This window comes from Triticum dicoccoides, chromosome 7A (genome assembly GCF_002162155.2).
Source record: "Triticum dicoccoides isolate Atlit2015 ecotype Zavitan chromosome 7A, WEW_v2.0, whole genome shotgun sequence".
NCBI lineage: Eukaryota > Viridiplantae > Streptophyta > Magnoliopsida > Poales > Poaceae > Triticum > Triticum dicoccoides.
In genome coordinates this window covers 303,802,145-303,815,347 of record NC_041392.1, presented here as the reverse complement: position 1 = coordinate 303,815,347, position 13,203 = coordinate 303,802,145, and the positions used below count along the sequence as shown (strand labels likewise).

Sequence of the window (13,203 nt, the reverse complement as noted above, 5' to 3'; positions counted from 1 at the left end):
GAAGGCAGGAGTTGTCCGGGCCTCTGAGGGCCCGGCCGGGCCCGGCAGGCTCCCGCTTTGGCGTCCGGTCAGCTACCATCATGGACGGTGGAGGTGGGGCCCTCCAGTATGCTGACAGTGCTGCTGCCCTAGTCCCGGCTCCCCTTCCTCGTTGTGCAGGCCATCTTCGCGGTGCCGTGGTGAGACAGCGTGGGAAGCTTCATGTCCGTGTGCACAGGGTGGTGGTCGGTTTGGTGGCGAGCACCGGAGTGCCTGAGGTGGAGGATGGGATCGGGAGAAATCCCTGTTGTCTTGGCCGACATCGACGCGGTGGCGCCTGAGGGTGCCATCGAACCTTCCTGGAGGGCGTCGGGGCTACCCTTCCTCTTTTCTCACCGTGTACCGGGGGAAACCCTTGGCAGCAGCGTCGTCATCGTCGCGTCCTTCTTGAAGGTGTTGATTGGTACCGGCGCTTCGGAGTCTCGGAGCTTGGGGGACGACTTCCGATGAAAGCAGCGGTCGCGAGGCTCCGTCGTCTTTGTCAATCCGCTGTTATCGGCATTTGTTTCTTTTCTTTTTTCTCTTTTTTTTTGGCGTGATTGTGCTGCTTCTGCCTCAACATCTATCGTTGGTTGTATCGGATGTTTGCTTTGTAATACAAAGCGAGGGGAAAACCTTTTCTCTCGAAGTGTACTAAGTAGTAGACACGGCATGAAGCCTGTGATTTCCGCCGGGCCGCTTTTCTGGAACATTTTCAAGAATTTCACATTTTATGTAAACTCTCACGGTTGTTAAACGACTCTTTATTTTTCAACAAAGAGTAAGATATCTTTGGTCTCTACAACGACAAAACATACAGACCTAGTCTAGACACCGTGGTTGCATGCAAAAAAGAAAAAGATAAAAAGAAGAAACAGAAAAATAAATGACACGACAGACAGACAACGTACAAGTAACAACACCATCAACCGTCTTTAACAATGCATGAACAACAAGAAATGTTTTCTGAAAGCCATACCTTTAAAAAAGAGAACGACACATAAACGATGCCGTTATTCGACAACCACTGAAGATCAAATACTGGGTTTTCATCCCGACGAGCGCATCTAAGGAGTCTCCATGCAATGCTGTTAACAAGGACACGGGTGTATAAGCACCATTGTAGCTATATCCGTTTTCTCTCTCTCTCTCTCATAAAGGGTGTGTATATTTAACTCATAATGTATCGTCAAGAAAATACAACACATAATGAGCATACATATGACCTCTTGGCGGGACATGAAGTGGGAGAAAGTATCCCCCTCCCACATCGCTCTCACGGGCGATAAGGAGGACAACCCTCGCGTCGTCGGTACTCCACCCCTCCTCTCCTCGCCGCCACCAGGCAAAGCTCGATCGACGTCGGTGACAGCGAGATCTCATCTCCCTTCGGCTGGTGGAGTTTGGCGCTGGCAGGCGGCCTCCGGGTGGTGGTGGGGGCTCGCGCGTGCCTCGCCCCCGCCGTTGTTCCTGAAGGTGGCGTGGTGGGTCGTGCGGGGCGCGCCCGTGGCTGCCTTGGTGGCTTGATCTAGCTGGCAGTGCCTCGGGTGGCACGGGGTTCCCTTCCACGACGGTTATGGATCCAAGCTGGAGCTCCCAGTCGATGGCAACCTCCCTTCTCTTGGGGTGCAGGCCGGCGGAATTGCTACCAATTCTCTCATCTCTCATTGAATAGCTTAGACACTCACTACTAAAAAAAATTAGTTATATAACTTATTGGTTGTTGAAATGAATATTTTAGCAACAAAAGCACATACTATGATCCATAATTCTTGTCGTGAGAGAAGAACGACATTATTTCATGCCAATTGCGACGGAGGCTTTTCTGGCTGACACCTCCAGAAGGCGCGACACTAAAATTACCCACATGTAACACACACAAAGAAAAATCACACACATGTAACCCCGTCAAATCAAACAAAAAGCTACTCCATCCGTTTCAAATTACTCGTCGCAGAAATGGATGTATCTAGAATACGACGGAGTGTGGGGATGCCTTTGCTTTATGGACATGATTCGTTTTTTTTTTTTTGGTGAGGAAAGGACATGATTCGTTATTATTGCCCCCCATCTCCATGGAAGCTCCTCCACTTGTCCTGCTCTATCCCATCTAATCCAGATCTGACGGCCTACGGGACACGGTCACGCTGATCCGACGGGCGTTCCACCGCCAAGATCTCATCTTCCTTTTCCCATTAACCCAGCCCCAGCAGCAAGAGGAAGGAACTTGGCGCTCCTGACACCCCCTTTACCCCCAACCTTCCGTGTGTTGCATCGTCTATAAAAGTCCGGGGAAGCGAGGCTCGTTGGAAAAGGGTCAGTCTTCTGGAGAAGGAAAGGGCGAGGTTGCGTCCCGCTCATCCACTTGGCTCTGCTCGCATCTTCCTTCCTTGTCGATTCCGATTCCCCTCGCTAGCTAAGGGAAGGGAAGGGAAGGGAAGGGATCCCGACGACGATGGGGGAGGACGGGCAGATCCGCCGCGACAGGGTCATCATCGACACGGATCCCGGCATCGGTGCTCTCCTTAATCCCTCCCTCCCTCCCTTTCTCCATTGTTTCTCTCTCTCTCGCTTCGATTCTCTGCTAGTTCCCCCCTTTCCCACCTGTTGTTGACATTAATGGATGGATGGAGAGGAGTGTGCTTGCTAGGCAGAAATTACGCTTCGTTATCATATTCTAACATCGCGTACCACGAAAGCTCCACTTTGCTGTTACTTTACCACTCTGCTCGCACGTGGTTGGGTTATGTATGGCGTTTCAACCCAGCCTGCCGACGAAAGCGACGGTGCCGTGCCGTGCCACCATCTACGACGGTTTGTCGTCATACCCCCTTCTTCAGTGGAGTCGAGTAGCAAAAACAATGCAATTGTGGTTCAGTTTTCTTCTGCAAGTGGAGTACTAGTACTTAGTACTTAATTAGCACCGAACTGCACGATCCGTTCGCTAGTTTACGGCGCCGTAATTGATGCTAGTATGAGAGTTGTATCTTCTCGCGAACATAGTGACATCGATTTCAGCAACGTTGTTGGATACAACTTTTAGGGCACCGATACGCGCCGGCGCGCCGGCCGGAACGTTTCGGCCGGTCGCACGCTAGCCGTACGATCAGCCCGTCTTAAGCCATTGGATCCTTATCCACCAGGTCATCTTCTTCCTTCCTTGTTTCTCCTCCGCGCGTAGGTTGCCGTCTGGCAGTCGCCTCTCTCCCACGCGCCCCGCAACAGCTGTTCCTGCCCTCTCCTCCTTGCCACGCCCCCGCGAGGCTCACCGCCGACGCTGGCCACGCGACTCCGACGAGAGCTCACGGATTGCAGCAAAAACCAACGCCTTCACGTCTTCGGCGAGACCTCGCCATGCCATCCGCTCGCCCCAGTTCCAGTCGCCCCCCTCCTCCCTGCCTCCCCCAGCATCTATGGCCGCCATCTTCCAAAACCGCCCCCGCATCTCGCCGTTGCAGCTTGGTGCCCCAATCCTATTCGGCGAAACTCATCGTGGTCACCGTCGTCGGGTACCGTTTCACCTTGGTAGCAAAAAGCTCGGTGGTCGAAGCTTTTTTCTTGTCGGTTGCAACAAATGAGGACGTTCGCCGTCGTCGCCGCAGAAACCAAATCACACGATGCAGCAAATCACATGCCCGCTTCCAGCTCTAGTTTTGACGGTTGCAACAAATCATGTGCTCCGTTGCCGTCGCCGCAGAAAAACACTCCGGCAATGCAGCAAAAACGTCAGTTGGTTCCAGCTCTAGCTTAGCCGGTTGTAGCAAAACAAAAGGCAGGTTCTAGCTCTGACTCTGCCCAGTGCCACATGGTTTGCTTCGAGCCACCTCCTGGTCGCTAGGTCCGCCGGTCACCGTGGTAACAAAAAAGCTCGCCGTTAGTAGCTTTTGCATTGTCGGTTGTAACAAAATGACGAAGTCCGCCGTCGTCGCCGCAGAAAACACTTCGGGCGATGCAGCAAAACCGCATACTGGTTCCAGCTCTAGATTTGTCGATTGTAGCAAAACCAGATGCTGGTTCCAACATCTCTGCGTTTCACGGTTGTGCCCGTCGCCTTGCAAGGTATGCAGCTCGCCGTCGGAGCAGGAGGGGAGCCGCGGCGTCCAGGGTCGCCATGAGCGCGGCCGCCGCGGAGATGAATGGGGACGAGATGGCCGTCGTGGTGGCGGCGGAGGCTGAGACCATGGATGCGCAAGTGTGTGTGCCTAGGGATGGAGCAGTTTGGGGGAGGGTCCTCTAGCGGTGAGCGGAGCTAGGGCCGACGAGGGCCATGGCGGAGGAGCGCGAGCAGCTGCTTGCGGTGAGGAAGACGAAGGCTGTGGTGGGGAGACGAGGAAAGTTCCTGGATGGATAATAAAGTGGTTGCGGGCCCGTAAGAAACAGGTTGGTTGGCTATGCGCAAGAGTGGGCGACGCCAGGCTGGCGTGCGACGGATCCGCGTGCGACCGGCCGAGCGCTTCGGCCGGCGCACCGGCTCTAAACGTTTCCCCAACTTTTATGGTTGGCAAACGTAGAGGTTGTGTCAATTATAATTCGGATTGGAGGGAGTATTATTTATGCTTCTTACCAAGTTCCAGCAATCCAAACTATATTATTGCCTTTGCCACAAGTTCACAGCTAAGCTTCCAGTTATATGATCAACAACAATAGGATGCTGGTGTACATACTTTTCAAATGTTACACTGGCTTTCAATGTCAACGGCTTCGTACCAGTATGCTGCATGCGCAACTCAAACCACAGTCTGTACTGTTACTACTACACGATATCTCCTTCTCAAAACGAAACAAAACAAAACAAAAACCCTCACCTGTAGAAAGCTATTATTCCCTATTTATTCTCACTGCCTGCTTTCTCTGATTTCTAGATGACAGCATGACGATCCTAATGGCTTTTGGAGAACCAAGTGTGGAGATCATTGGGCTGACAACCATATTTGGCAACGTCACTACCGAGTATGCTACACGCAATGCGCTCTTGCTGGTGAGCGTCGGGCACTGTTGAGTTTTGCTTCTTCCGATTCTTGCTTTTGCTAACCGTTTTGAGTCTTCAAAGGACAGTGTGAGAGAGCAGGGCATCCTGAGGTTCCAGTAGCAGAGGGCAGCCCGGAGCCTCTTAAGGTACGATGGCAATTCTGTACATTTCAAACTTCACGATGGCTTTGCAACTGGATGTTTCTTGTTTAGTTGATGCTAGTGTGCATTTTGTATTATCAATTAAAAATGACTCTTGAGTGCCTACTGGATTATTATCCATCAAAAGCATTTAGCTAAGGTCAAGTAATTGATTGTACAAGATGCCATTTCGTATTTGCACTAGTGGGTGTTTTCTTTTTCCTACTTGCTCTACATGTCATATTATTAGCTCATTGATAGATAGTCGGTAGCGTGGCATGTAACATGAGCCTACATATTTTATATGGTAGATGGAGTTCAGAATTGAGACCTCCAATAATACTATGTTAAACTACAGTTTCGGTTGGCCAGCTGAATGACATGACTTTTGTATTATAGGGAGGAGAGCCACGCGTTGCTGACTTTGTTCATGGATCCGATGGTCTTGGTAACTTGTCTCTTCCTGCACCTACTACTAAGAAGGTTGAGGAAAGTGCTGCCGAGTTCATGGTTAATAAGGTCTCTCAGTTTCCTGGAGAGATATCTGTACTTGCATTGGGACCCCTGACAAATGTCGCATTGGTATGCTTACAGTTACAGGATAAAGCTATTTACCATGCTGTGCATCCCATGCCAGGGGCTAAGAGATAGCTTGTATTCTTTGTTAGGCCATCAAAAGGGACCCGTCATTTGCAAGCAAGGTCAAAAAAATAGTCGTGCTGGGTGGAGCTTTCTTCGCAGCTGGAAATGTCAACCCTGCTGCTGAAGCAAATGTATAGTCATGTGTACTAAACATTGGTGCATTATTTATGAACAAGCAGAAACAACAACACAAGTATTAAACTTTGAGTGTACAACTGTGCAGATCTATGGAGATCCGGATGCAGCGGATGTAGTTTTTACATCAGGAGCAGATATTGATGTGGTTGGCATTAACATAACAACTCAATGCTGTTTTACAGGTTTGTTCCTTGATACCAGTGTCGTCTTCATAGCTCAACTTGTATGAGTATGGGGGTTAACTACTAGCCCGCCGTGTGAAACTTCTTTTATGCAGATGAGGATCTCTTGGAACTGAAAAACTCAAAAGGGGTGCACGCACAGTTCTTGTGTGACATGTGCAAGTTCTACAGAGATTGGCATGAGAAGTCTGACGGCTTCCAAGGTATATTGTAGCCCTGTCTTTTCGGTATGCTTTTGCTAAAGTTGCCGCTGAATCTTCGAAGCCAGTTTCACTTCCAACTGATTCATGCATTCTATCCAGGGATTTTCCTACATGATCCTGTGAGCTTTACAGCCTTAGTTCACCCTGAGTACTTCACATTCAAGAAGGGTGTTGTGAGAGTCGAGACCCAGGGCATTTGCACCGGCCATACTTTGATGGATCATGGATTGAAAAAGTATGTATATCATATTTACTATATCTGAGTAAATCACATTAGCTCTACCTACTCAAGTGTTTCAACATTCTTACAAACATATTAATCTGGTGATTTAAGTGTCGCACGTGCCCAGTCCACTGGGTTAAATTCTAACTAGAATGTCATTTCTGAGTATTCAGTTGTAGATGCAAGATATTGATTGCTCGTTCACACTACATTGCAGGTGGAATTCAGAAAATCCATGGTCGGGTTATGCACCAATTTCAGTTGCATGGACAGTCGATGTGCCAAAGGTCCTTGCATATGTGAAGAAGCTGCTGATGGCGCCCTGAGAATAGAACCAGAGGTCTATTCTGACTCTTTGAGCTGAAGTGTAATGGTTCAGGTCAATTCTCATGGCCAAAGCATATTTTTTTTTTCTGTTTTTAGAAGCAAGCATAGGAGGAAGGGAAGCTTCCTAGTGCAAATCAAACTATGGGGTAAATTCTGCATATGACAGCATTGTGACAACATTGATTCCAAATATTTATATATACTAAGTACATTACAAATTTGGGAAAAACTTCCCCATACTCGTTGCTTTGTGCCCATCTTGTGTCTTTGTTTAGCAGGCATATCTTTGCACATGTTTAGACAAATGAGGAAGATCTATTTGCTCATGTTTGGCCGTGTCGGGCTAAACCTGATCTGCCCATGAGAGGTCGAACTGAACATGATTTGGCACTACTTCCTACTTATAGTTGCCTGCACATTTTAGGCCCTTTTTTTGGAACTGTTTCTGTGTGGGAACGAACCGATTGCCATGCATTTTTTTGTGTGAAATTCCTGTGCTTCAAACATGACATGAATACATATATTTTATCATCCCAGCTCATTTCAAGACATGAGCAAATTACACAAACCTGAACATATAATTCAAGAATACATGCTTGTTTTTTTTGTTTTTATCACCGATCAATGATGTCCTTCTCCAACATAATAATCTAGCCGGCATGTGAAAAGTCTTCCTTGTTTTTCCATCACATACCCATGCAAGAAGAACACGCGCGATGTGGTTTTTGGCTTTGTGGAGAAGATAAGGTGCATATATCTTGATAAATTTTGCTGTGGTTTTACTTGAGCACATACTTGAGGACACCCGGTATGTGGATTTTGTAGAAGTAGTCGTTCCAGTCGACGGTCTTGGGATCAAAATTGAACATGTCATCCTCCGGGCTTGTCTTGGTCATGGTCAATCGCAGCCGCTCCAAGTTGATGTCGTCGAAGCTTGATTCATTCATTCAATGGTTGGACAAGTAAAGAAGATGAGACGTGAAGGACATGCTATGTTGGAATTGACAATGAAGGTTGGACTAGCAGTAGTTTGTGACGCTTGCTTACCATCCTTTGAATAAGGCGAAGGGACCGTAGACGTCGACGAGATGCATGACGAACTTGTATTTCCGGTTGAGATCGTCGTAGAGTTGCGACAAGAGGCCGCAGAGGAGCAGGTTCACCACGTGCAGGATCTGCACACACCATTAAATTTCATTCATTCTAAGATTAGTAAACTTTTTTTTAGACGAACATATTTTCTTCTTGGATTGATTGCCTTAGACAGAGAAGAGAAGAGAAAAGAAACGAGAGACGGACCTCGAGTGGCAGCTTGTACTTGATGAGCATGTACAAGTGGAAGCTGGCGATGGTCTTGAAGAAGTGCATCTCCTTGGTGGGGATGACCCGCCCGTCCTTGCTCAGCCTGGGGTTCTCGTAGAAGTGCCGGCGGCCGGACTCGTAGAGCACGCCGTAGGGGGCCGGGTTGCGCAGCGAGGAGGTGGCGTGGTACATCACCTCCGCGCCCTGCTCCTCCGAGTGCGCCACCATGGCCACCATCATGGCGTTGGCCACCATGTCCCCCGGGATCACGTCCATGGTCAGCTCCAGGTCCGCCAGGAAGCACGACAGGTTCTGCTTGGCGTAGCCGATGATGATGGTGTCGATGGTCCGCGTCCCCTGCATCCACCCGGGGAGCGGGTCCCTGAGGATGCTGGTGATGATGCTGGGCCGCAGGATCACCACCGGGATGGCGCCGTGGAGCTGCCCCAGCAGCATCTCGCCCATGGCCTTGGTGAACACGTACGTGTTGGACCACCCGAAGTGGCGGGAGCGCTCCAGCCCCAGCTCCTTCATGCCTTTCCGCTCCCTTTTGGTCTTGTCGCCGCCGCCGCCGCCGTCCTGCCGCTCTAGCTCCTTCTTCACGTCGCCGGCCAGCCGCAGCTCGGCGTCGATGTCCAGGTAGGTGCCTTCCCTCAGGGTCTCCCCCTTCTTGAACGGCCTCTCCATGATCAGCCCTTCCCTGTCGCCGGCTGCAAATGCTGCGGCATCCAACATTTTCTCTCTCTCTCTCAGCAATTCAGCTCAGCATTTTTCGACACAAATCCAACAAGAGAAAAGTGCTGACCGGTGGAAACATGGAGGAGCATCTTGAGATTGGCACACTTCTTGGCGAACTGGCACAGGTACTTCACCCCCATCACATTCACATCCAACGCAACGTCATATCTGCAAATTAATACTAGTAGTATGAGTTAGTAGAAAACTAACCTTAGTTAAGTTGATATAATTGACGATGATTTCCTCCGTTTATAAAAGTGAAGCTGTATATAAATTTAAATTTTGGTGGGGACCTTTCGTAGAAGTTGGTGGTTGCAGCTCCATTGACGATGATGTCGACCTCGTTGGCCAGCTCCTCCAACCTGGGAGCATCTAGCCCCATGTTCTCGAAGACGACGTCACCGGCCAAAGGGACAACCTTCTCCTCCACAAACAGCTCGAATCCTCCCTTGCCATGCTTCTCTTTCAGGAGGCAGAAGAGCTCAGTGTCTGTCACCTGAACCATCAAATAAGCGTTTCGTCCTCATTTTGCTGAAAACTCAGTTTGCACTGTCTGTACTATTTCTTTAGTAATAACCACACATGCCATTCGTGGATGATTAATCGTGCGTTGCGACGTTTCAGAGGTGGATAGAAAAAAAAAGAGTAAAACATACTCCTCCTACTACTCCCTCCGTTCGGAATTACTTGTCTCGAAAATGGATGTATGTAGAACTAAAATATGTCTAGATACATCCACTTCTGCGACAAGTAATTCCGAACGGAGGGAGTACATACGATTGGACGAAGGACGACCGGACAGACAAACCTACCAGTTGCCACAAGAGGGTCGCCACCAAAGATCTCGGAGATGATGTGGGTATACTAAACTGCACATGCCCTTCGCTGCAGTACAGTAATAAGTATGAACACGCACATACCCCGTAGTGGTGAATTGATAGCACTAGCGGTACCACTGCCAGGCAGGGGATCTATCCTTCCCTATCTTTACCCCTCTCTCTGGGCTGTTTTTTTTTTGGTATTGAATTGGTCTGGGCTGAATTATTGGCCCCTTTTTTAATGGTGTGTGTAGGGTACGCGTGAACTTTTTTGTTTTGTTTTTGTTTTCTGGGAGGGTATGCGTGAAGGGATGAACTCAAATCAACCGACTCCCCATTTGGCTCATTCATTTGGTGTGCCTAGTCGTAAGCCCATTAGGGCATGTATACAATGATGGCATATGGATATACATGCTCCATGATAAAAAGTAGTTTGAGACATCTATATCTATTTTTTCTTCTCAATGCAAGCTATTATTAGTGGGTCTCATTAAGAAATAAAAAATAAAGACTCCAGTACACATGGATCTTTACTTTTCACTCCAACATTTTGAACTTTTGACATCGGACTACATTTTTTTCTTTCCAAGCACCCGTCTTCTGAAGAGGATCATGCTTCCCTATCCGAGCCTACTTTATCTGATATCCGATCCTACATGGCATGCGAGGCATCACCTTGGAGCTATGCATTGTACATGCCCTTACTTATCCTTGTAGGACAAACCTTAAAAGTTCTCCTTTTCGCAAAAAAAGCTTAAAGGTTCTCCATTCTTACATCGCAAAAAACAAACAAAAAACAAAGCTTCACTATATAATAAAATAGTTTCAAAACTTGTGCAACGTCAAACACCGTCTACTATAGTACTCCTTGTTTCTCTGAGCGATTGACCACGTTTGGCACTGAGACATGAGTTATGATAATCAAGCTTCCAGATCAACGTTTGCCTCTCTCTTGTCCGGTGAGTAACCGACTTTTCTCATAACGGATTAGTATATGCAAAACATAGTTCAGCAACCACAAATTTAGCTTAAGTCACAATTGAATAAGTGAGCACCTGGCCTGTCGGTTGGAGCCCTATACATGGGATGCTCTTGAACCCTAGGCATGGATCTAGTCGGAGCTTTTCACATTTTACCAGGAGCTGTGGATCCCCGTGACCGTGATGCACGGCACAGGGCCGGGGAAATATCTGTGCAAGGGACATTGGGTAGGTGGTGCCATGAAGAACAATTAGTACTGCTAGCTAGATGGGTATGGACGACGACGACGTGACTAAGCATGAATGGGTCGATGCATCCATCGTCACACATTGATGGCTTGCATGTTAGACCGCGCCATATCGAATGCGTTTGTACGTTGCGGCGCAAATTAGGCTCCATGGTACGCATGGACATGGGACATGCATATGTCTCTTCTCTTGCTTCGATCGTCATAGTGACTACATGGAGCTACACGATACAATATGTGCTGAGGAGTGAAAGAGAGGCGTGGGGCGAGTAATTCCGGACGGAGGATGCGAGAATTCATGAGAGTCCATGTGCTGCTGCTAGTTGCATACGCCACACCCGGATCGCATGATGTGCTATAATAAATCAACCACATGTCATGCATGAGAAATCCACTCAGAAAAAGAGGGTAAAACCCCCCGGCTGGCTTGTGCATGGATGAATGCACACGGACACCCATGACCTATCCGTTCAAGTAACTTGGAGTGAGTTAGTTTAGCAAGAACCTCTGCCTCGACGCGTTGCTTGGCGGAGTGGGCGTCCATGGCTCGCACGAGCAGGTAGATCCTCCTCACGTCTGGCTGCACCCGGAGTATCTTCTCCACAAGAACTGCATGACACGGAAGGCACGCATAGTTAGTCGTACAGCGCATGGATCCGATCAGTGCCGCGCACAAGCCGTCCTCTCGTTAATTAGCCATGCATCATGCAACTTGCTCAGTTGCTTGCATGGGGCAGTAGAGTAGAGTACGTACATGGCTTAAGCACGTAGGAGTAGTACGTAGGTAGCTGTGGCAGCTAACTCAGCTAATAACACGTATAGTGCCCTACTTAGCAGTCGGCTAACTTAACTAATACTCGATCGTGTACTTACTCTTTCCGAGGAAGCCAGTGGCGCCGGTGATGAGGATGCTCTTGCCCTTGAAATACCCTGCGATCTTCTCTGCGTCCAAGCTGCCATCCACCATCACCATCCTTCTTCTCCTTCTCCTCCGGCTCCTTGTTTCCTCCTCTTGGCCCTTTTCCTCCTCCAGAGACAAGGAGACACAACCAGATCTGGATTGAGAAGCAGAGCCCTGCCACTAGAAGAAGGCTATGAGTAGTGGTAGTGATCCAGTGAGGAGTGGCCGGTGACTGCAGGCGCACACACTACACGTGTTTATGCAGTTGGGCAGTTGCCAAGATAGGGCATGCAAGCCAAGCACGTACAGATCCAGTGTCAACGAAATTAAAGACCGTGCGGCACAAGGGCTTAGCTAGCTCTGGTCTGGACCCGCCGGAGTACGTGACGATGGATGCCTAGAAACAGCTGGCAGTGCTGTGCACATATGCACACTGCCTTCCGTATGTACTACCGGTATGTTGTTACTACCGCTCTTTCAAGAATCCTTAATTAAGCACAACAAACTATTACTAGCGCACATTGCCTTCGATCTCGGCTCAACAAGCAGCTAGGAGTACCAGTTTTAACCAAGGGCCTCAATCGTTTAATTAATCAAGTACTTCCTCCATCCGGAAATACTTGTCCGAGGAATGAATGTACCTAGATGTATTTTAGTTCTAGATACATCCATTTGTATTCATTTCTATGACAAGTATTTTTGGACGGAGGGAGTACGCCCTATCGAGCCTGCATCATGCAGCAACATGAAAACTACAGTGTATACACCGGTACTAGTTCACCAATAAAGAAATGGTCATCTATTCTTAAGGGCCCCTTTGGTTTACAAGAATCTTGTAGGAATTTTGCTGAAAAAATTTATTTGAAACCCTTTGGTTTGTAGGAATGGATTCCTACCTGAATTCAATGGATTTTTTTCTATAATATACATCAAGTGACATCTTTTTTCATATAGAAATTAAGATACATATCATCTCATTTTCTAAGATTTTTCCTATTCCATAATATTTCTATCCTATGAACCGAAGGAGGCCTAAATACTTGTAATTCACTACCTAGGTTGTCTGTCCATGCAACCATATGCCACATAAGTACAAACGTAAGGACACAAGACCAATAAAGGGCAGAACAAGGGTTTCACACCGGACATGAAGTAGTGTTCCAACCACCACCTTGAAAACGGATCGGTCGATAATAATCCAAGCCAGTACTCCACAAACAGGCCATTGAGGCGCGAGCAGATGGGTGGGAGGTGGGACATCTCCCCCCATATCATTCGTAACCGTTGATTGGGGAGGAGGGGGGATGCCACGACGCGGACTTAGCACTAGTGCAGCAATGATTATAGACAATCTACATTAGTGGCATGCTAAAA

General features: G+C 48.3%; 2 protein-coding genes and 1 long non-coding RNA gene across 3 annotated transcripts; 2 read left to right on the top strand and 1 right to left on the bottom strand.

Moving 5' to 3' along the window:
- Window positions 1–2,242: 2,242 nt before the first annotated feature.
- LOC119334642 (probable uridine nucleosidase 1) lies at window positions 2,243–7,097 on the top strand. Its single transcript, XM_037607188.1, has 9 exons — window positions 2,243–2,534; window positions 4,881–4,996; window positions 5,074–5,133; window positions 5,527–5,709; window positions 5,796–5,900; window positions 5,993–6,089; window positions 6,185–6,292; window positions 6,392–6,527; window positions 6,733–7,097. The coding sequence occupies exons 1-9, from the start codon at window positions 2,474–2,476 to the stop codon at window positions 6,839–6,841; spliced, it is 975 nt and encodes a 324-aa protein (XP_037463085.1). The 5' UTR covers window positions 2,243–2,473; the 3' UTR covers window positions 6,842–7,097.
- Window positions 7,098–7,292: 195 nt separating this feature from the next.
- LOC119334641 (fatty acyl-CoA reductase 1-like) lies at window positions 7,293–12,113 on the bottom strand. The gene is made up of 7 exons (XM_037607187.1): window positions 11,802–12,113; window positions 11,434–11,537; window positions 9,176–9,378; window positions 8,950–9,050; window positions 8,142–8,863; window positions 7,890–8,017; window positions 7,293–7,775 (listed from the first exon to the last, which is right to left on the bottom strand). The coding sequence occupies exons 1-7, from the start codon at window positions 11,899–11,901 to the stop codon at window positions 7,622–7,624; spliced, it is 1,512 nt and encodes a 503-aa protein (XP_037463084.1). The 5' UTR covers window positions 11,902–12,113; the 3' UTR covers window positions 7,293–7,621.
- On the top strand, window positions 8,655–9,505 carry LOC119334643. Its single transcript, XR_005161473.1, has 3 exons — window positions 8,655–8,783; window positions 8,898–9,007; window positions 9,185–9,505. It is a non-coding gene; the product is annotated as an uncharacterized LOC119334643 (long non-coding RNA).
- Window positions 12,114–13,203: the final 1,090 nt, after the last annotated feature.